This window comes from Blennius ocellaris (assembly GCF_963422515.1).
Source record: "Blennius ocellaris genome assembly, chromosome: 20".
NCBI classification, from domain to species: domain Eukaryota; kingdom Metazoa; phylum Chordata; class Actinopteri; order Blenniiformes; family Blenniidae; genus Blennius; species Blennius ocellaris.
In genome coordinates this window covers 15,087,954-15,111,301 of record NC_137669.1, presented here as the reverse complement: position 1 = coordinate 15,111,301, position 23,348 = coordinate 15,087,954, and the positions used below count along the sequence as shown (strand labels likewise).

At 40.9% G+C, this 23,348-nt stretch overlaps 3 protein-coding genes across 3 annotated transcripts in view; 2 read left to right on the top strand and 1 right to left on the bottom strand.

The window, feature by feature from the left end:
• Positions 1-3,285: 3,285 nt before the first annotated feature.
• sla1a (Src like adaptor 1a) lies at positions 3,286-6,790 on the top strand. Its single transcript, XM_080516262.1, has 8 exons — positions 3,286-3,389; positions 3,597-3,693; positions 3,991-4,090; positions 4,279-4,365; positions 4,545-4,648; positions 4,926-5,057; positions 6,129-6,258; positions 6,443-6,790. Exons 2-8 carry the CDS (start codon positions 3,612-3,614, stop codon positions 6,630-6,632), a joined length of 825 nt encoding a protein of 274 aa, XP_080372388.1. The 5' UTR covers positions 3,286-3,389; positions 3,597-3,611; the 3' UTR covers positions 6,633-6,790.
• Positions 6,791-14,866: 8,076 nt separating this feature from the next.
• On the top strand, positions 14,867-16,935 carry abitram (actin binding transcription modulator). Its single transcript, XM_080516446.1, has 6 exons — positions 14,867-14,999; positions 15,126-15,177; positions 15,575-15,704; positions 15,810-15,886; positions 15,965-16,034; positions 16,182-16,935. Exons 1-6 carry the CDS (start codon positions 14,918-14,920, stop codon positions 16,317-16,319), a joined length of 549 nt encoding a protein of 182 aa, XP_080372572.1. The 5' UTR covers positions 14,867-14,917; the 3' UTR covers positions 16,320-16,935.
• Positions 16,936-17,109: 174 nt separating this feature from the next.
• The window catches only part of ctnnal1 (catenin (cadherin-associated protein), alpha-like 1), a 50,001-nt gene continuing 43,762 nt past the window's right edge, over positions 17,110-23,348 (bottom strand). The window contains exons 14-19 of the mRNA XM_080516307.1: positions 22,394-22,548; positions 22,026-22,074; positions 21,414-21,470; positions 19,908-20,027; positions 19,243-19,326; positions 17,110-18,581 (exon numbers count right to left, since the gene is read on the bottom strand). Of these exons, the coding sequence (XP_080372433.1) occupies positions 18,420-18,581; positions 19,243-19,326; positions 19,908-20,027; positions 21,414-21,470; positions 22,026-22,074; positions 22,394-22,548 (627 nt within the window). The 3' untranslated portion in view covers positions 17,110-18,419. The remainder of the gene's footprint in view (positions 18,582-19,242; positions 19,327-19,907; positions 20,028-21,413; positions 21,471-22,025; positions 22,075-22,393; positions 22,549-23,348) is intronic.

Below are 23,348 nucleotides of genomic sequence, written 5' to 3'. Positions count from 1 at the left end.
CATACAGTCACCACGTCACATTAATGATTACAGGCTAAATGGCGAAGGAGTTCAGGGTCTTTGCCCAAGTATTTTTGGCAGCGAAAGCTTCAAACAAATAAAGCCTGTGGATAAAACTTGAGGGTTAAAAAACTGCAGATACATCCAGATATACACACACACACCCGTTCCTGTCAATCCTGTGGCTTCTAGTCCGGTGGGGTCAGCCCTCCGTCTGAATTTAGATACTGCTTATTACAGTGCGAGAACACAACAACCACATGAGGAGTAACTACCCGTGTCCGAACATGTGGAATGTGTATTGTTTTTAGGAAAAGAGGAACTGTGGAGAGATTCCTTATAACAACACACATCTTCTTCCCCCCCCCCCCCCCCCCCCCCCACTCCCCACTAGAGAGGCTTCAGCCATTTGTGAATGTCTATGATCAGGCTTAAAAGATACATCATAATGGGTATTCCTTATAGTCAGTCATTTTCATAATTTTAGGCAGAGGGCGTGGGTAGTCACTTCTCCTTGAACTGTGCAAACCCATGGAGAGCTCAACCCAGTAGCTTCTGGCAACTGTGGGCAATGTCAGCCCCAGACAGAAAGACAGACAGACAGAGTCTTCACAAGAATTTAAAAAAAAAAAAAGAGAGAGAGAGAGCGACTGCATGGCCTAGAATGAGTGCTTACAAATCATCTGCCCCCGTCAAAGGCCGAAGCCCACAACTTCCTCTAACACGTGTTAAGAAACAACTCTGAGACATCAATCGTTTGAAGACAAACAAAACAACAACAAAAAAACACAACTTGTGAGGAGACATGAATTGTTACCTTCAATCAGCTCCAATCACCTGCAAGAGTGTCTCTATGGTTTTCTTAAATTATTTTTAAGGTCTAAAACTTAATGGCCTTTAATGATTTTTTTTTTTTTTTTTTTTTTTTTACTTATTCCACGTATTTTACCTTGAGCAGACCCGCCAAATCCAACGTGAGAAGGGTTAATAATAGAGGCACCGGAGAAGGTGCAGAGTCCAGAGAAATATTCTTAAGTAATTGGGGAAATAAGTTTCTAACAAAGAGCCCTTTGAGCCGGCGCCTTCATTGGTTCACATGTGTTATGTCTGCTTGTGACTCACTCAAAGACAAACATGGCCACACATGGTCACTGACAGGAGCCAGGACCTCAGAAGATTAAAAAAAAGAAAGAAAGACAGACATGTTAAATAGTCTTGATTTTAATGTTTTAAAGGATGAAGTAAAATGTATTGTTGAAGTGCTGACTGCATTGTAAGTCATCGTATTTGTGGACTTTCATGTTCATTGTGGTTGATTTCAGATGGTGTTCAGATGTTCCTGTGAGATCGTGGACTTGAGAAAAGAAAGAAGAGATATTGCAACAACTCCCACGACGCTGTTCTTTTAACCTCATCTATAAAAGGAATCACCACCGGAAATAATGCAAACTCTCAGGCTAAAACTGATCTGTGTCACAAACACAAGCAACAGGTTGCCCATGAGTTTATTTTCATCTACAGCTGAAGACTTCCTTCCGTCTTTGCAACCACAACAGATACATTCCTGGCATCCGAACGAGCCACCAGCCATTAGGCCACAGTGGCTGCTTTTTCCAAAGCAGAACAAAAGTCAAGGTTTGTTTCGGTGTGAAGACCAGCTTAAATGCAGTTCAGTTTGCTATAGTTTGGGCAAAACAAGTATATATCATAGATGGATAAATGGATGTCCTCTTGTGCTCAGAAGAGAAATGTTTTAGTCGAAAGAGCACGGCTGGATTATTTCAATATTTAATCAATAAAATTAATGAGCTCAACAGTTTTGAGATGAAGAGCTTGGATATACTCATCACCACTGCCATATGGGGTGAGAGTCCAGTTGAATTGTTTTGAAATCTCAGGAGTTTTTAAAATGGAAAATGAAAGTAAAATATCTTCCTTCAGCAGTGTTTCTACCTCAAAACCTCCAAATCCTGCAACTCAAAAATACATGATTGGAGAGGAGATGAGGTTTAAATGTTTCTCAGCAAGAAAGGAAAGAGTTAAACAAAGAAAAAAATATATAATGAGGCACATACCAGACACTTATAAACACATACATTGCTTGCAGCAAAGGCAGCACAGACCACAGTGGAGTAAACCAGGGGTGTGCTAAGTGCTCTATGGTATGTTGTGGCCAGACGAGACTGTTGCACCTGCAGGACATTCAGGACAAAAAAATCCCCCCAAAATCCAAAAAAACCACCATTAAATTACAGGGAGACTGTTGGATTTTGTCGCAATCTTTGGCAACAATGAAACTGTCATCTTCTTAAATCTCTCACTTTTAAACAGATATGTGCAGACGCCTCACTGATAGCGGCCGGCTACTGCCACAAAAAGCTTGAAATGTATTTTAAAATAACAAGATCGTTGAGTAGAACAAATGCTGGGAGAAGACATCTAACAAGACGAGCAAAGGTTGGACTAGTATGGATTTTGTTGAGGGGGATATCCCACCAACTATCATATGTAAAGTAAATAAAGTAGCTCTAACTCACCCTCTCAGGTAGTTTGATCTTTCGGGACAAGAGTTTATGATACATTTAACATAGATTCAAGGCACTGTCTAATTTGTTGATGCAAAAAAAAAAATGAAAGGAAGATGAAAACTGCAAAATGTGCCAAATTATGAAAAATAACATTATTGAAACAAATCTTTAAAGGTTTGTTTATGATAGCTTTAAAATACATTTTATCCATGCAGGCAGCAGTGCATTGTGTATTGGTGGTTTGCGCGTCATAGAGAAGTGGAGCATCGAGCGAGGTCAGACGTCAGCATACGACTCTTCAGCCTCTCTTGTGGCTCCCTGCAGCTTTTAAAACGGACATGTAGAGAATCGCGTTCATGAATATTAACTACATTCTTAATTTTATTACACTGCACAGTCGTTCAAAGGGATTATTGGGAAAAAAAAAAAAACATTAGTAACCTAATGAATACATGGCATAACTAGTTGCAGGAAGAAACTGGGGGACACATTGTGAAAAGCTCATTAACGACAGTGTCTCTATGGGAAGTTCAAACCAAGAGAGTCTTGTAAAACATCTGTATTGAGTAAAGTCAATCTACAACAGTGCAGTCAGTTGCTCTCTATGAAGAATGCCAGTGGGAACTCGCTTCTTACACGCTTCAACGTGTGTCTCAACCTCTTCCTCATTTCATTTTCAGGAAGTGAGCTTGTCGTCAGATGCAGAGCTGTCGCCACACACGGTGACATGTCATTTGTCCCTGCTCCTGTGAACATGCTACATCGCTAATGTCACACTCTGCAGCTGCCGCCATGCCCGGCTCGGGCCGCCGTCCAGCTCGTCACCACTGACGCCAAGGGAGTGGGCGACAATTTCTGCAGGTATAGCTGTACACAGTTTATTCAGTCTCAATTTTTGAAAGAGCAAAGTTCATACCTGCTGAAATGCTCTGATTCATATGTGAATGTGTATGTGTGTAAATTACGTAATAGTTGTGCTTTGCATTATGAGTGGAGCGCCTTGATTTTTATATATATGTATATATATATATATATGTTATTTTTCTACACTTCTTGTCATGACGTCAGGCTGGTGTCTGGTCCATGTGGAGTATGGGGAATATGATGCGAGGTGGGAGCGCCATAAACAAAGTCAGCAATGACAATCCTGAGAACTCTTTGAAAGGTAGGAGCTTTTCTCACCTTCTTACATTTATTTAATGTACAGGTAAGTTAAGAATTTGGAAGGAACATCTCAACATCTCGATTAGTAGAAGAAAATTAATATATACTAGGCACGGCTATGATGATCTGTGTGGGAGTGTCACACGATAGAAAGCTACACCACAAAAAAAACCCTAAACAAACAAACTTAAGCCATTTCTGCCTGAGGTCGGATTTTTATCATTTCAATTGATAACCAAATCATGTTGTTTGTGTAACAGCATCTGACTGTTTGTGCTGTAAACATTGTTCTTGGCAGGTTCAGAAGATGACATGGTGGTGGTGCTGGACGACTACCCATCTCCAGAAGTCAGCGAGCCCATTTATCGGATGGGGGATAAGCTCCGACTTATTGCACGGTAAGATTAGACATTTGCTTTCGACACAGGAAGACAAGTCTTGATGATTATGACAGACAATTGTGAAATAGCGAAGTCTAAATGAAGAAACAGAATGATATTTAATGTGTTCTAAGTTTAGAGCGTAGAGAAGTGGTCGCACCAAAAGTTCAGCCGTTGATTCCTCTTTCCGTCTTTGCGGTGGTCAGGGAGGCGCATTGGTGGAAAGTTCGCTCTGTTCAAACAGGAAGGGACAACTACATCCCCAACAGCCATGTAGCAAGAGTCTACCATGGGTAAGTGAAGTTACACCAACACCATCTTCCTGTTTACCTCGTTAGTGTGTGTGTTTAAAAGAAAAGTGTGATTTAGAAGATTAATAAGAATCGTTTCCGATTGGAAAAGTTGACAGTGTACAAGAGGCTGCAGACGTGACAGAATTAAAAATCATAGCTGGTTTTCTTGTTTTTACCAGTTGGTTGTTTGAAGGGGTGGAGAGGCAGAAGGCGGAGGAGCTGCTGCTTCTCCCTGTGAACAGAGTGGGATCGTTCCTGGTGCGGGAAAGTAGCAGGGAAAGAGGTACGGACAAGCAAGGCTCACAGGGTCATAGGCAGTTTGTCTCCAGAGTCTCTGCAGAAGAAATGATAGATGAAGAGATTAAAACAGATTGACAACTAACAAATAAAAAAACAAAGTCACTTTACCACGACACTGACCGTCATTTCATTTCTGCTTTTACTATTTTTCAATATGACTCCATCAATTCATATTCTCCGGCTGATTGAATTGTGTGTTTATTTTAAAACATAAACAATTTGATGTTGTTACTAACCTGCACTGTCTGCCACGTCCTCAGGTCTGTATTCACTGTCAGTCAAGCACAGGGTTGTAAAGCACTATCGGATCTTCAGACTGGACAACAGCTGGTACTACATCTCTCCACGGCTCACTTTCCAGTGCCTTGAAGACCTGGTGAATCATTATTCAGGTGGGTGGACGCAGAAAAATATAGACAACATTGCTTTAGATTTTTTTTCAGTTATTTTCTTCTGATGTTTTTTTTTTAAACTTTTATTCTAAAAATGGTTCTTTACTTTCAGTTTTACTTCCTGCAGTTGAAAAACATGCATTTTTCCCTCTGTTCATTATTCATACTGGCTCGTTGGTTTGTTTTTAACTCACTTGTTTTGACTCAGAGTTACAGTAACAGGACCAAAGCAACTACAGTAACGGTTATCAATGTAAAAGTGATTGGGTTATGTGGCTGAATGATTCCTTTGAAATTTGCTTTATTTAGTGAATAATTTTATTTTAAGTTGTATCATTGCTAATGATTGCTGCTGTATCCTGTATGCTGTAATTTTTTTACAATTTTGTATGTATTAACATTTCAAAAACTATACCTTTTTAAATAGTTACTAAAGAAGTAAGTTGAATCGCTGATTTTGCTTTTAAGAAAATCTTTCTTGTAATTAGTCACACCAACTAAATGAGCATTAATAAAGTAATATGATATGAAAACTGTAAGACAAGGTATTAGGAACAACACATTTTTCATAGATAATCACAAAAAAAAAATGGCGACTTAATCATAGCTTGAGATCTAAAATGGTAAATAGATGTTTCCTGTGTTGATAAATCTCTTTTCCATCAGAATTTGCACAGTGGCAGTACAAAATTAACCTGAAGTGAACGCATGTGGTTTAGTTACTGAAAATGATTTCCATGTTCTAAATATAGAAGTATTTCTTATCTTTCTTTAATACTCATTTCCTGCACGGACAAAACATCTTCAGAGCCAAACAGGAAATGCAATACCACATGTTTGTTTGATAATGACCACTGGTGCGTGCAGTCAGAAAACATGCCGGTGCTTTACTGCTGAACGGTGCAATACGGTGCACAGAACCTCATTCCGATCAGCCCTTTCACCAGTCGGACATTTCTGTTTGCCTCGGCAGTCAAGTGTGCAAATAATCAATGCAACTTTTATGTTCATTTGGTAATTCAGCGCATGCATGACAGTTGTGATTGCGTTCCTCTATTTTTGTCACCTCAGACGCTGCAGATGGGCTGTGCTGCGTTCTCACTTCTCCCTGTTTCTCGGGCACCATATCCCCGTCAGAGCCAAACCCAGCAGCTCCACCTGTACTTATGAGACACGGCTTTGACTGGAAGAAAGTGGAAAGGTACAGAAAAGATGAATACATTGCTTTTAGGGGTTTTGATGGCGTTCGGCTGTGCTGCAGATCTGGCAATTGATAAGATAACATGTTTTAAGCCGTAGCTCGGGTTTGACGCCATGTTTGAATATTGACTACTTCCTCACTGAGTATCATCCATCCTCTGTGTCCTCGTCCTCGCTCGTTCCAGGGACCAGCTGTTGAACCTGGACAGTCGCAGTGACGAGACGGTGAGCTACGGAGTCAGGAACAGCATCGCCGCCTACCTGTCCTTCTCTGCTGACCAGCAACCTGCGCAGGTCAGAGCACAGGGCCGGAAGAAGAAAAGCAAGTCGGTGTATGGCGTCCCCGTGCACACTGATAATGACGAGGACTTCTAGAGACAAGCATTGGAGCGCAAAAGACTTTTAACACCGTGAAGTGGAGACCTGCTTCATAGTCCACTAAGAATTCCTAACGTCAGCTGCACTGAGCTGACTCCAAAAATGAAGGTGGGTTGGACTTTCAAAATGTGAGCACTTTGAAGTACTTTAACAATAATGCTGATTGCACGACCAGCCACACTGTGACTGGAGGCAAAAGAAGGAACTACGTCTGGTTAAAGTGGGAGACGGTGCAGTGAAACTGTGACATGTCTGTTCTGTAGAATAAAACTTGCTATTATTATGCTAAAGAGTTGACTTGAATGTGATCAAAACAGTTTATGTGTATGTGTGTATTATTGGCTTTTCTTTCAATTTCTTAAATATTGATTGGCCAGTTTTAGGGCAATGTCAATACTTTTTTGGCACATGAGATCAAATGGAATGTTGCAGGGAGGCAGCTGCTTAATCGCATGTAAATATGGAGGAGCATTAACAAAATACAGAGTCCTGTCAGTGATTTCAGCCAGTGTTTACTCTACATTCGGCTTTGTTTCACATGGAACCGTCTTCTGAATGAAACATCTGAATGAGTGGTGCAGGGGTTTGGTGTGTCAGCTGTTTACTGCAGGGATTATATAAAATGTTGGGTCCAGTTTGACAGACTTTTTTTTGCAGAGAAATCATGATTACAACAATTTCATTGATGATTTTAAGTTTTGTTTGTTGTAGAAAAAAATTCTGATTGACGGAATAATGCTGAGTAAATAAACAAAAATTTTTTTACTGTTTTTTTTTAAATTACAAACTCTGGTTTAGGTTAATCTAAGTGAGTTGTTGTTTTCATGTAATATCAAATACATTTACCAAATTTCATATTGGTGCAACGAATGAAGACTTTGTGGAAATGAACCGTATCCACTCTTTTTCACTGTGAGTTATGGGAAAATATGCTGCTAAATTGTAAATGTTCACGGAGTTTTGTTTTTTTAAGGAAGTCTAGAGTTGAAAGCTGAAGCAACAAGCAGAAGAGAAGTTTTCAGAGTTCCTGAATATGAATTTCTTCCTAAATGTACCTTCAAATTGATATTTGGTGAACTTCCTCTGCTGAGCGGTGGCATAAGGGCCCAATAAATTCAGCACAGTGACAATATGGCTGACATGGCGGCAACTTTTTAAGAAGTTTGTACCCAACTTATTGCAGACAAAAAAAACACAAAAAAAAAAACGGTGAAAGATTATCATGAGTGGAATTATATGTGGTTAAAAGAGAAAAACGTCAACCAAACCTCCCTCTGACATGATAGGTTCAGATATGCACTTGAGCAACTTCCTCTTATGTCACTGACAATTGGCCCAAATGCTATCAACCACTGACCCAAAAGAGCATACTAAAAGAACAACCTAGGGTCTATTTAAAGAGATAGGGTTCTTATCTGGATGATGTCTTTAATAAGTCTCAGCCTACTATCTTTATCTTTCTCGGAAAGTAAACCGTGACGAATATTTCGAAGAGTGCAGGTTGCGAGAGGCAGTCAGATAGGCCGCATCAATGAGGAAAACTTTAGGTTGATTATGTGAAATACGGAAAAAACGACATACAATATATAAACTATTCCTTGCTTTCAATTCAAAATGACTGAAAGAATGAGAAACTTCCTTGTTAGAGTGCAAACAACGTGCTGTTTCACACGAATTACAGGAAATTGGTGTTGCAAAGATACAAAGCTGGCAACATCACCAACCCTATTTATTTGATTTAATTAAATTTACGAGTTAGTGGCCAACTGTGTGCGATCAGTCACGACAAGCTCAGCACTTTTTCTTCACGGTTTAAAAAGAGCATCAAATGGTTGCCTTGTTTTAAAGTCTCGTAAAATATCTGCAAGTAACCTTCTGGAGTGAAGTCAAAGGCTGCGTGTGTGTGTGTGAGTGTATGGAACAATTAGCACTACACACACACACACACACACACACACACACACACACACACACACACACACACACACACACACACACACACACACACACACACACACACACACACACACACACACACACACACACACACACACACACACACACACGTGGCAGGCCACTGCTGCACTGCACCATGCAGAGACTGCAGTCCAGTCAGCATTAGTCACTCCTCACATCAGGGTGCAGACCATGTGTAACCTGTTTGGAACCGACTGGGAAGACTGCCGAGAGGCCGTTCACTGAGTCGACGTGCCGTTGTGATTGACTTACATGTGCAAAACAAGAAGGGACGAGCAAAGTGTGAAAGGTCAAGCCTTACGACCCCCGATTGAAAGGAGAGTTTATGGGAATAATCGTCTATCAAAGGCCATTTATGCATTCAAAATAAACCCGAGTTTCCCTCCGACTGCTCTAATCCGTCATATTCACATCAGTGAGGATTCCAGAAAAAAAAAAAAACAATCCTTCCCTGAAAAGCATACAGCCATTTACTGTAACACAGATGCAGATAAGAAAGGCAATACTTCCACACCTTGCCAATCATCACACACGCCTGTGTGCGCACGCAGGGAAAACAAAGGCCCAAAGCACAGATACCCGCACTGCGCATGTTGTCTTACAAGAGAAACCGATGACCTTTTGATGAACAGAACCTCTCAGAATTTACTCCTCTCGTCTCCATCTGATATTTGTTTGATGTTACAGAGGATGCGCGCACCAAGGAAAACACTCCGATTCTCTCCGGTCTTGTGTTTTGTTTTGGGTTCTTTTTTTTCCACTGAATGAAAACAAAAAGAACAAGAAGAGTTGAGTCCTGTCCATGCCTGTGTGAATGAGATCAAGGCAGAGACAAGGAAAGGGGATAAATGAAGGAAATTAATGGAAGGAGGGGAATTCTTCTTTCTACAGCCTGTTTTCTGTTAATCTGACACGTCTAATCTCACCACATCCCTCGCCTCTACCTCCAGGTCCAGCTGTCCAAACCTCTGACCTCACCACATCAGCACGAGGTGATCCCTGTGATCAGGAAAAAAAAAAATTGAGAAAAATGTTTCTTTAGTGAAATCAAAGATACACTGCTTTAATTAAAACCGCTGCTTTCTTTCGCCACACTATTAAATAGGCTTTTGAAAAACATATGCCAAAGAAGAGAAGACAAACGTGTACAGAGCTCTATTAAAACATCCAGTATTGTCTGCAGAATTATTTTTTTTCTCTTGCAACATTTCTTCAATAAATTAACTCACAGCAAGTGAAACAGTTTTTCACCGATCCTGTGAATAAATGGCTTCCAAGGAGTTCTGTCAACAGCTTTGGAGCGCAGAAAGCAGCACACGAGAACACGGCCTTTTCAATGCTGAACCAGAGGCTCGAGCCAATACACACAGCCAAGTCCAAAGCTGTCCAGAGGAGCTCGGGAAAACAAACATAAAAAAGCAGAAAGGAAAAGCTCCAAATGTTGACTTACTTTTTTTTTATTTGCCAGGGTAGGCGGTGAATTTATATGATCTGCTACGAATTTACGTCTGCTTCCACTCCTGAAGCCAATTAATATGACATAATATAGCTGTTTTGCTGAATGAAATGAAAAGGGCATCGGACAAGTGCAAACCACAACAATATTGAGTCTGTCCAAGGGTCGCACTGTGGCGTAGTGGCGAGCACAACTGACTCACAGGAAGCATCACCATGGTTTGATCTCACACCTGTGGGTCTTCCTGTGTTGGCGGCATGTTCTCACTGCGTGTGCATGGGATTTCTCCAGGTATACTCCAGGTTTCTCCAACAGTCCAAATAACACACGATGGGCCTTCAATCCTTCACAGTGAGGTGTATCAGATGGATTCGTGCAAAGATCGTGGCGGCATGGGAAATGTAACTTTGCTATTTGCTAATACTTTACAATCGGTATTCTTCATATACAACCAACTACAATTTAGCCAACCAGCACAGCCACAGCCTAGTGGAAGGTTGAGGAATCTGCGCTGCTTGGATGAGAGTGTCATTTGAAGAAACGAGGCATCTGGATCTGGAGAGCCTCACTCAGCCGGAGGTATAAATGAGTTTTTGTGGGAAGCAGTTGAAGGATGGATATTTGGATAAAAATGTACGGCGGAGTCTCAGCTGTCATTCGGCCGCCAGCTGAGCTGCTGCGCTACGACCAAACACAAGAGGTACTCGAGCCTCTTGGAGGGAAGTATACTTTCCATGAGATTTGGAAGCAACTATTTGCCACGTAGCTGCTTATAATCACCACAAGATTTACAGTAGGCACTTTTTAAAAATCCAAGTTGATCACTTAATATATATCTCCAATATAGAATAACAGAGAACTACATTTTATTGCTCTGGTAGATGAGAGCACAAGGCAAAAATCCAAATGCCTTTTAAATGCTCATCTCTTTTGAATGCTCCTGTTGCACCTCATGCATCTGTAGAAATGACAAGCAGGATGGCAGCTGAGAAGCAATTAGGATCAGGATGGAGTGTAAAGCTCTTTATAGTCGCTGAAACGAGCGAGAAAATGAAGACAGTCAAGATTGATGGGGATCAGGATAAGATGAATGTGTCACTAAAACAACGTGTGATCGATGATGCTGGATAAACTACTGAAGTGACACTGGATAATTTGTAATTCCCTTTCCGTCACACCACAGTTTTAAAGTCTGAAAGGACAGTTACTGAAAGTTTAAATAAACTATTTTAGACTACTTCCTCTCGCTCACACGTTTCAGGGTGAAACGTGATCAATGTCAGGTCAAACTTAGCAAAACTCAGTTTTATAAGTGTGTGTGTCTGTGTAGCAGAGTTTTAGCATGATACACAACAGCGATGTACCCAGAGTTGATCTCTGGGAGGAGCAACAATCTGAAGATGCAGCTGGCCGCAGGGACACTTAATCCCTCCACATCACACTCCCATTTGACTTGCTTATTCACAATATTTACATCTCGACCCCCCCCCCCCCCCCCCCCCCCACACACACACACACACACTTATTAGATGCAGGTGTGTGAAAACTTTATGAATAACCTGAATCACAACACACTGATAGAAGGATGCCACTGGCTCAAAGCAGAAACGGTAGCTAATCAAAATCAGAACAGACTGCTTTGTAATTGAAAAAATAAAACCACATTGAGAAGAATTGAGTTCAACACACTACTCAGCCCTCCATAGGAGTCCCAGCCTCTTCATGTGACAGTTCACAAAAAATTATTTGGCTTTCTCTGAACATTTCCTGCATTGTGAATTAAGGGACCACCTCATGATGTGAACAGATCTGTGATTAAATATGTTTACTATAGCGATGCCTGCAAGACACATAGCTCAGAGCCCGACAGATGTTGCCACTGGAGAAAAGCCATAAATACCACAAACCATTTGACACAATTGTTTGCACCTTCAGCTTAAATATACCACGCTGAAAGCTACAGAGAAATGTGACTCTGACAGTGAATTAGATCAATACTCTATGCATCTTGAAACATTTTTAAAGTTCACAGTTTTCAGGGAGGGAAGGCGAAACCTGTGGTTTTCCACATATGAGCACATAGACTGAGTGCAAATTAACTTTCTGCTTGTTTATCTGAAAATGTTCAAGGGAAAAGTGCCTGTGGTTGTACTGCCGTGAGCAATGATCAAACATTTCATTAAAGCATTAAATGTGCTCTCACCATGACCAAATGAAGATATACACATCTTAAAGAGTTCAACAACAATGACATATTGATGTGACTGATTTTATTTTTTTACTTATAGGAACTTTGAAATCAAGAAGGTTTTGAATGTGTATTTTGGCTGAAATGTATACGACTCAATCTGCTTAACGCAAAGTACAGATGTGTAGCCTTATTGCTTTCCAGGAAAAAGACGAGCAGCAACTCTGTTATCCTGGATATTTATTAAATTAAATACTGACGTGGGCTCTCAAACTGCGTGAAGTTCCTCTCTTCAACAAATGAGTGCTTTACTGACACCTCATCTGCGCCGGCCACTGCATATTCCATGTGTCTCTCTTGCTGACACCACAACTAATTGTGGGACTGTGAGCCATCAGTTTCCTGGTCTGAGTCTTTATTAAGAAGAGTCCCAATGACAAAATGAAGAACCATATGAACTGGAAACCACGCAAACATCACCCCCACATTGGCCAGAGCTCTAACCCTCTGTTATCAGGCTGTCCTGTGGAGGAGGGAATCATTCACGGAAAAGAACTGGACATCTTCTGTGTCGAGGGAAAGAATGCTGGAGCCAAACAGACAAACAGCAAAGCCAAGAGAGGAATGGCTGCTGTAACAGTGGCTGACGTGGAACTACGTGTGCATGGCAAACACACACACACACACACACACACACACACACACACACACACACACACACACACACACACACACACACACACACACACACACACACACACACACACACACACACACACACACACACACACACACACACACACACACACACACACACACACACACACACACACACACAGCTGGAGGCACTTGAGTTGCCTGTCTGACAGCCAGAGAGTGAACCTCAAAGTGAAGTCATGAAGAGTTTGGGAGGAAGTTTTGTTTAATCCCAACAACAAGAAGTAAACGGTTGGGAATGTACACAGTCTGACAGATACATGTAGGCAATCATCAGACTGATAAACACATTCTCATGTGAGTTAACGGGACATGCATCTCTTTATCCTCTGAAACAACCATTTAAAACGAAACACTCCATATCTTCATGATTTATCACGGAATCCTTGGCAGGACAAGTTGTGATGTGTAGCATGAAACATTTAATTGCTGCTCTACTAATACCTTACACTACTGTAGCAAATAAAATGTGGTGTAAGAATATTTGAGCAACAACAAGATAAGCAGTTAAATCACAATAATTATGTCCGTGCCTTGCAGTCATGATGCACAACTGCACATCTACAGCGCACACAGCCTTTGTGTGCACTGTTTCCACAATGGATTTATGTTTCATCTAAATTAATTGCAGACTACCACCTACCACAGGCAGAGGAGTCATGGAAAAAGTCATCAGAACGGATTCTGACAGAAAAACTTTCCGGGCTTTGGTAAATGGTGAGTGGATGTGTGGAAAAGTCATTGTGCAAACAAAATGTCAGCTGAGTCCCCTCTCACTCTCTCTGTTGTAACCAAGATGAAGTCATCGCTGAATAATCTGACTGATGCTGGGGCCAGTGCCACAGAAAGGTAGAGGTTCCCTCAGCAGTGCCCGTCATGCAGGAGGAGGATATCACCCCAGTCACGTTTGGTATGTGATTGACCTGAGAGGGGCTATTTCTCAGATCCAGGGAGGGTAACATTCCTTCATTCCTGCATCCCATCCCTCCCACTGCATTACATAATGCAGACTCAACAAACTGACCTGAGACGTGACGTTCATTACACCTCTGTGGAAAGAAAAAAAATAGGACATATTCGTAAAAGGTGTGGAAATGACAAATGATTTTCCACATGTGCTACCAAGAAATTATAACATGAGATTTCTCAAAACTAGTCTATCTAATAAGGACGTCTTAGCTGAGCATGGGAATAATTTGCAGTCAATACAACAACAACAAAAAGTGCAGAGTGAATGAGTTTGCGTGTCTTCCTAAGTTGCATTTGTAATATAACATTATTTAGTAGTTGGCAATAGTCTGACATCTAGTGGATAATGTGGAAAAATCACTCTGACAGAATTTTCAGTAATAAAAACGTAATCAGAGCAGAATTAAAACAGTCACATCATTTAGCTTGGCTGATCTAATTTACCAAAGTATGTGGGTCCTCATTTAAACAAGTTTATCGCACAAGTATGTATAATTAATCAACTTTTGTTAAAAGTGTTTGTTAAACGGTTGTATTGTTAACATTAATGATTTTGCACAGGCCACGTGTTAAAGAATACATGTTTTTAGGTCTCTCTTTTGCATTAATTTGGAGAATTGGTGAATTCGGGGTCAACATCTGTTATATACCTGTCAATATGATGATGAAGGTCCTCCGGAGAAAGCTCTGAGAAGGTCAGTGTAACTCAATCCTTTAACTGGACTGAACATTATTCCTTCGTTTAAAGAGAACCAGACAAAACTAAACAACTCAAATCTTCTTAAAAATAGCGACAGAAAAAAAGGAGGGGGGAAGGCGGAACGTTTGTTCTTTGCAACTTTGGGGAGTGTTGAAGTGACGTACAGCTTGGTGTTGCACCACTATCTGTCCGGTCAACAAAGTTGGTTAAATTTTGTGCAGTGAGATTTTTATTTCTGTTCCAAAAATCTAAAATCTGTGCGGTAAATAGTACCAATGGACTGTCCGGAGGAGAAAGACGAGGACACAAAGGCTCCCTCGGTTATAGACCGGTACTACACACGCTGGTACAGAGCTGGTGAGTTTAGTTTATCACACGTGAAGTTGATGCTAAGTGGCTAGCTCGAGCTCTCATAAACACATGCGTTTTATTTGTGGTAAAATAAATGATGATGTTGTGAATGTATGTCTTTGCTTTAATCAGATATGAAGGGCAAACCGTGTGAGGACCACTGCATCCTGCAGCATTCAAATAGGTAAGAGTTATGCTTTAAGAAACATCACCAGGTGTTGGATACAGGAAGTTCAAAATATATAGATTCTGATTTATTGTATGAATTTCGTAACTGGATATAGATCATCAGTATCTGTAGTGCTTATTTGCTTATTATGGTTATGTTTGTTGTATTATTAACCTCTTGCTGGACTTGGTACAATAGTGAGTGTTACAGAGCTCTGAACAGCACAAGCTCATGTCAAAACTTTTAAGGCTTCAGGATATGTGTGCATTCTTATTTTTAAACGTCCTGACGTGACAACCTGTTGCCTTTATCCACCGTGAGCGACTTAAAATCACTGTTATGTTTAAGAAGTGTACGTTTGGATGTACATTTTGAATTGTATAATGATGGATGTTGGTTTTTTGTTTTGCAGAATCTGTGTTGTCACCTTAGCAGAGACCCATCCCATCCTTCAGAACGGGCGAGCAATCAAAAGTATCAATTACCAGATCAGTCATGGCTGCAGTCGGCTGAATAATAAAGTTTCTGGGAAGTCCAAGCGGGTAAATAAATAAAGCTTCACATGGTTTTGTTCTACATGTACAGATTTGTATTTTTTTTGTATGTGCTAATAATGCTTCAACCTTATCTTTTTGTATTTACAACAGGGAGGGCAGTTTCTTACAGATTTTGCCCCGTTGTGTAGGATAACATGCACAGATGACACAGAGTTCACCATCTACAGGTGAGGCTATAGTTCTGAAACATTTCTGTCTTCTAAATGTTTATGCATTTTATTCATTTACACAAATTGTTGTTCTAGTTGTATCCGAGGTCGTCTCCTAGAAGTCAATGAGAATATTTTAGAAACTCCTCATCTGTTACTGGAGAAGGTATGTTACATGTATTTTCACTTTATAATGTGTGTTATGCATACTCTCTACAGCATGCATCTGTGTATCTTTAAATAGACTAGATGATACTTAATCAATCAATATTAGATCAACAGAATTTAACTTTATTTTTTTAAATCTGTACAGCCGTCCACTGAAGGATACATCGCTGTCATCCTCCCAAAGTTTGACGAGAGCAAGAGCATTACCGAGAGCCTTCTGAACAGAGAGCAGTTCGAGAGCATCGTCTCCAAGCGTGGCGTTGCCCAGTCGCAGCCTTCTTGACAGAACTCCACACAGAGGCCTTTTCCAAGTTTACAGATGCTCTGTACTTTTCTTGGAAAATATTTTCCACTTCTTACCGAATCCATATAAGACTGAAGACTAATATGAATATATATGTGGTGGCTATCTTCGTGGCTTTTGGGACAAATAATTAACACTTTTACTGCAATAAGGTGCAGGTTAGAGTCTTGACTGGGGCCTGTTGCTGCATGCATGTTAAAAGAAAATGCCTATTGGTAATGTTTATTTGTTTTGGGAATGTACATTTGTGTGATCGTCCCTCTGTTAGCCTTGTGGGAGACTGATGGCAGGTTCAGGGTGAATCTTGCCTTTTGTCTTGTTTTGACTGATGGTTTCACTCGTACTGACTCCAGTCTCTACAAAGCAGCAGGTGCAGGATTATGTAGAAGTTCTATATATTCCAGTAACTGGAACTTTATCTGGACCTTTTATTTCTAACTTTTGGCCAATGATTTTGGTTGGCTGTATTCCCAGCACTGGATAAGGCCCAACTAAAGTCACTAGAAAGATAGCCACTTCTATTTGTATTTGGAGTTACTTATGTGTATAGACTTTTGTGTATATAGCATTTGAACTTTTTGTTTTTGTATGAGACTTTGAAGGGAATACAGAATTGTTTGATTTTAGTTAAAGCAAAAGTTTCATTCTGTTAAGTAATGTAAATGAACAAACAAACGTTTGCAGAACATAAAGAAACAGTCGTTTAAGAAAAATATTGTTTATTTCTTCTCACTCTCATTAACCTTTCGTCAAAAGAATAGGTGCTCCAAAACTAGATTTATGATTTCATCTCTTATGTAGTGCCACTACACTACCCAGCATTCTTAGCTGCTCTCACACTGTACAAAGACTCCTAAAAGCTGTATGTATGATATACATTTCAGACATTACCACATACCCATCTCGTACCAAAGTCACCACCTTGGGATACACACAAGTATATGCTTCAAGTACCATAATTTCTCTATATAATATACCATTAAACACACATCGGCCCACAAGGCATCTTCACAATGATAGTCTTCATGACAAGTACACTTCAAGTTTTCATTTGACGCAGGTGCCAGTTCAGTAATATATTTTCTTTCATTTCTTTGTGAGAAAGAAAGTCAGCAAATATGGTTTTACTGACTTTCCAGAAGCATCTTTCTCATAAGCTTTATCCCAAAGAAACATGCCTCCAGGCATGACGGGACAACAAGTATCATATAGTATCATACTAAGAAGCTGAGGCGCTGTTTCTTCTTGAGGATAATATTTGGCATTACATTTTTAATAAATATATATTTTCTTGCATTTCTTTTTTCAGCTAGCATGGCACATGGGGAATGTCTTGTGAACTTTATGGCATTTAATCATATGGCGTGGGCAACATTGCAGTGCGAGTGATCATAGGTGTTATGTGGTACCACTATGGCTAATATTAGATATAAAGTGTTAACAAGTCAATGATCATTGTACTCAAACACAAAGGGTTGGGTGCTCATGCATGGTGGGATTTCATTTTTTTTTTTTTCCATGTAACTTGTGCAACACATTTACAGTACGTCACAGAACAAATAAGCTTGTTACACAGAGGCACATAGTGAAGACAGATGTATGGCTGAGCTGAGTATCAAGTGGATTTCTCCTCTGCTCCCTCATCACTTCATCAATTCAGTGGATTGAGATGTGACGAGAGTGAATTTTAAAACCAGGTTTGTGCCAGGCCCCACTTTCTTTGGAGACTCACTATTGTACGTAATACAGTATTGGCTGATTGTCTCCACCATGTGGACTGAGGTGGAACCGGTGTTTCTGGTAATCAACTCAGCCGGGAGTAAAACTGCACCATTGGGCAAAGAGAGCTTGGATGTGCTTCTGATTTCTAGGAGCCTTCTATAATTAATCACCAGGACAACAAATACAAACTCTAGCTGACCTAAGGCGGCCAACTTCACCCGGCAGCTCAAGACCACTCGACAGTGGATACACAACGATGAGGATGAAGGCAGTAATCCCTGGAGGTGAGGCTGGCTATGTGCTGATCCAAAAAGAAGAGCAAAACAAAAACATAGACCGAGGACAGTGTCTGATGGACTATTTGCTTTCCAGTAGGTTGAGGCCGGCCATGTGCTGCTCCAAGGACTTGACACCAAAGCCGTTGCCGTTGATGGCTGCCTCCTCTTTGACGGGTGTGGAGGCTTCCTGCCTTTCTCTCCAGTCCTGCGGAGAGCTGAGGCTATTCCTGTCTGACTTGTACTGCAAATGGACAGCACAGAGAAATGACACATGGAAAAAAAAAAGAAAATGCACAGCAGAACACGTTAGGCCAGTGAAGTGCAAATCTTGATGCTATCAAATTTGCAAGGAAAACAGATTATTTGGTTATGGAAACAATGAGAGGGAGTGATTGCACTCATAAAGCAACAGAAATGTATTTATTTCCATCTTACATCTTTCCATCTATTGTTGTTTCTCTCTTATTTAATTTGTCTGTTTCAGTTATATTGGCATCCAAATGTTGATAGTAGTCCCTGTGTCTCCTTTAACAGAGGTCACCACAGCAAGTAACACAGTGTACTGAGCTTGTTTTTACAATGCATGCCCTTCCTGCCACAGCCAGGATTCGAACCAGGATCCACCCACACTTAAGACATATATATCACCTATATCCTGACTTTTCAGTTTCAGTGGTGAAAAGATGTTTATTTGTATAGTCACAAGTGTCCTTGGGCCAGACACTAAAGCCACATGATCACCGGCAACTTCTGAATTCAAAGATGTCTCGCTATCAACTGATTTGTCTGTCCAACCATTTGTCTCTCGAAAGAATGTACATTTTTCACGGTGCTTGTTTCTTTCTATATCACTACCCAACCTGTCATGATACATATTCGGTGATGATTGTTGTGTCGGTCACCTTTCTGTTGAGCTTGTTACAGAATGGGAGGAGGGCGAGGACCACAGCCAAAACATTTCTGGTTGTCTGGATTGACGAGTCCACCTGAAGACAAAGACGTGAAATTATACATCAGTACTTTAAGAGCGTGTCATTTAACATAATCATTAATCTGCAACCAAATCTCGCCTGACAAACAGGCTGATAGCAGTGGTAAAGATCAAGTGAAAAGTAGGTTGCTATCTCATAAATCTGAGTCAATACATGAAAAAAAAAAAAACGATGATCATTAATCAGCAGGGGTCTTTTCATGCCTCGGCTATTCCATTTTATTTCAACCTTTGCCTTTATTACAAAGTTATCCCAAGGCAAACTCATCTACACTCATTAATTCCGTGCAGAGATTCATTAATGAAGCACTAAGTCTCAGATGTTGTCACAGGTCATTCAAAGATTATGCTATAGCCACTAATTACCACTGCTGGCCTGGTCAAGGGTCAACTGCCTCATTGGATACACAGTTTAATGCAATCAAAGCCATTTGCACACAGAAAAAAGTTTTGTCTTGTTGAGACTCAGTGTGATTCTCAACTGAACGGATTCTGGACAACAGCTAATCCACAACCATTTAAATACATTTTAATGAAGTAATGCATGTTGAAACACACAGAATGCAGTATGGGTACCTTCTGGAAGGTGGCAGTCTTGCCCTGCACAGGAGTCTTGGCCCCCATCTGCAGCTGTTGGCACAATGCCACCAGTTTCTCCATTTCTGTCATCACCACTGACTTTTCCTCATCAACTAGCTGGAACAAGGAGAAAGAAGAGGTTTCTTTCAGACTATGGTTTAGAGTGCCATTTCCTCTTCTTTTTTCCCCCCCACAGGTCGATTTGGTGAAATGAGGAGAAGCTGATAAATCTATTGGGTGAAATTTACAGTGCAGCACAAAAAGAAACAATCCAGCTGAGTTAAATCTCAGTGGCAGGGGCTGTCAATGTGTCAGATACTACTGACTTAAAAGCACATGCTCTTTTATGGAGGGTAGCATTAATCATCACTGATTAAAGCCCAGAAAACCTCTTAAATCTCAATAAAAATGCTTGAGCTAATCAACATCCACCTTTTTTCTTTTTTTTTTTTTTTAATTTCCATTGAGGGCAAACCAGGTGTGCTGTAGGCATGTGTAGTGCCAGAGAACTATCGGTGTGGCGGGTGAGACGGGGGAGCTCCATTAGCACCACTTTGTTTGATGTAATTAATCAGAAAGCATGAGGCACGTTGAAGAGCTGCGCCTCCTGATTATGAATTAGTGCAGCGCGGTCGTCGCACATCCCGCCCTGATCCCCGCCACACGTGCCCAAACGTACACACCCGCAAGACACTTGCGGTGACAAATGGCAGTCGTTAAAGGCTGTCAAAAAGAGCCGTCTAATTAAACTTGGAGGACCTGGAGAAGAAAGAAGGTGGTAGAGGGCAGGCGGAAGGAAGGCTACATTTGTTTGCTGGATCTCAAGTCTGAGTAGAGAGGAAGAGGAAGGTGTGTGTGTGTGCGTGTGCGTGTGACAGCCTTAATATCCTGCTCTCACCGTGTGATTTATAAGGCAGTCCTGACACAGCGGCACGTCAGAATGGGTGATATGGGCGCGTAGTGTTGTGAAAAGCATAATGTGGGTGGGGGCACAGGTGTCGACACGCATTTTTCTAGCAGAGTATTTGAAGCTCACCCTGTTCAAAAGTGAATAAACAAGTTTTTTTTTTTTTGCCCTCTTCGCGCAAAGCTCTATGTCACGGTAGCTGGTAAGATTCTTATAGATTAAAAAAAAACGTGCTTTATGTCAAACATATAGGGTATATTTTCATTGTTTTGTATTCTAGTGTATTCGTATTTCTACCATGTCTCTAAAAATGTGGTATTTATTTCATTTAATGTGCATTAGTTTCATATTTTAGTGCTTATTTTGCAAGAAATGTTCTGTAACCATATTATGTAAATGCACTGCTTTTTGGTTTACAGCCTGAAACTCTGTGTGTGTGTGTGTGTGTGTGTGTGTGTGTGTGTGTGTGTGTGTGTGTGTGTGTGTGTGTGTGTGTGTGTGTGTGTGTGTGTGTGTGTGTGTGTGTGTGTGTGTGTGTGTGTGTGTGTGTGTGTGTGTGTGTGTGTGTGTGACAGATTTATCGCATTAGTATATACCTGAGTAGAAAAAGTGCGGAGAGATGAGCACAGCTGGAGTCCCTCCTCAGAAAGAACCTTAGGAGTAAAAAAACAAAAACAAACAGAAAATTTTAAAAAAACAAAAAAAACCTCCCTCAACAAGCAGAACTAAAAGTCTTTCAACTTTCACTTGGAAGTCCTTCAATGGCAAAAAAAAAAAACCCCATACTTTGCAAATGTGCATTTACTTTTTCTCAGCTTTCTTATCAGTATGCCTTCCCGTCTCTTTCTCCTCTCTTTCCTCTTGCTCTCTTATCTCCACTGCTCAATTCTAAATTGAATGAATTCTGGCTGACATTTGGGGCCATGATTCTACAAATTACTGTATATTACTGGCAATGATCCCAGTTCAGCGGGATATATCTCTACTTCCCGTCCTGTCTAAGATGTTCAGGAACCTACTGCACTGCATTTTGGCCACGGCGAAACGTTCTTGTCATGGCTTATCAGATGTGAATAGAAGCCGGCATTGATTGTTAATCTAGTGTGTCTTCAGACTAATTAAACCAGACATGCATCAATATACAGTTTTTAATAAAATGGAAGGACGAAGAAAGGAAGGAGAGGAGAGCAGGACAGATGAGCGGATACCTCAGCTTGATGGAAAAGATCTAGTGTTGTTTTCAGCAGCCCCTCCCCTCTGTGGAATCAATATGGAAAAGAGAGAATATTAAAAAGATGTTCACGGGTCACAAAGATTGACGAGGACAACACGCCACGTCTGTCATCCAAAATGTGACCTGAGATAATGAAATTGTGGCATTGATTGAGCGAGTCAATGCCACGTCAACTCGGTCGGAGCCTGAAGCTGCGCCTGGTAAAATATCAATAGCTGTGTCCGAACATCTAATTAACACCAGGCCTCTAAAGAGATTCGCCGGGATAAGAAGCTTTGCGAGGTTGAGCTTTGAAACAAATGGACCAGCTGAAATTCGACGTGGTGATGTTGGTGGGTTTACCGAGTGAACAGGTACATGTTGTAGGCCATGCTGGCGAGGCTCTGGCTCTGCCGCACGATGTCGTGCTCCTGCTCCTCCCACTTCTCTACCTCCGTGTCCACATCCGACGACAGCAGACGAAGCTCCAGTCCCAGTTTGGCCATGCTGGTTTGCTCCTGCACACACGCAGACAAAAAACATTTAGGGGGGTGTTCACCATGCAAACACTCGTGCCATTGCAGAGTTGGTGCAGTTTATCCATGTAATTCTTATCGCCGTCATTACCACCCCGGTGTGCACTAAACACGAGGAACAAGACCGCTTGTAAACTTACTGTAGTGCAGTTCGATTAAAGTCCACTCGGAGTGTGAATGCAGCTCTGATTAAAGAGCTACAGGCGGATCAAACACAGGACCAAACCCATCAAACAAAAATTATGCAGTAGCTCTTTCTGCTGTTTTGACTCTTTTAAAAACATTTTTTTACAGGCTGTAGGTGTGTTCTTAGCTGGCAGAAAACCAAACACAACAATCCAACAAGTATTATACTGCATTGAATGCAAAATAGAACATTGCTGCATTGCTAAGAATGTTATGCTCTCGTACACAGCCTAAAATCAGTCTGGAGTTTAATACAACTTACAAAATGCCGTTGCATAGCCTAAAAAAAAATTACAAATAAAGGCATCACTGCTGTTCCCCATGGGCGGCACTGGTTTAATAAGAATCACTCTCGTAAAACAACACTGAATCCCTGAACTGAACGGCAGATGGCACGTCGCAACACAGCAGTGAACGCTAACTTATCGCTGGTGAAATAGATTCAGCATAAAAAGAGTTTGCGAAAATATGCTGAAGGCTGTAGGACTTTTGGAGATTAACGAGGTATATATTTTATTTTGCCAACATTAGTTTGAAAAAAAGCACCATGCCATATCGGACATGAAAAAAAATGTTTCTCAAGTTTTCATTTTTAC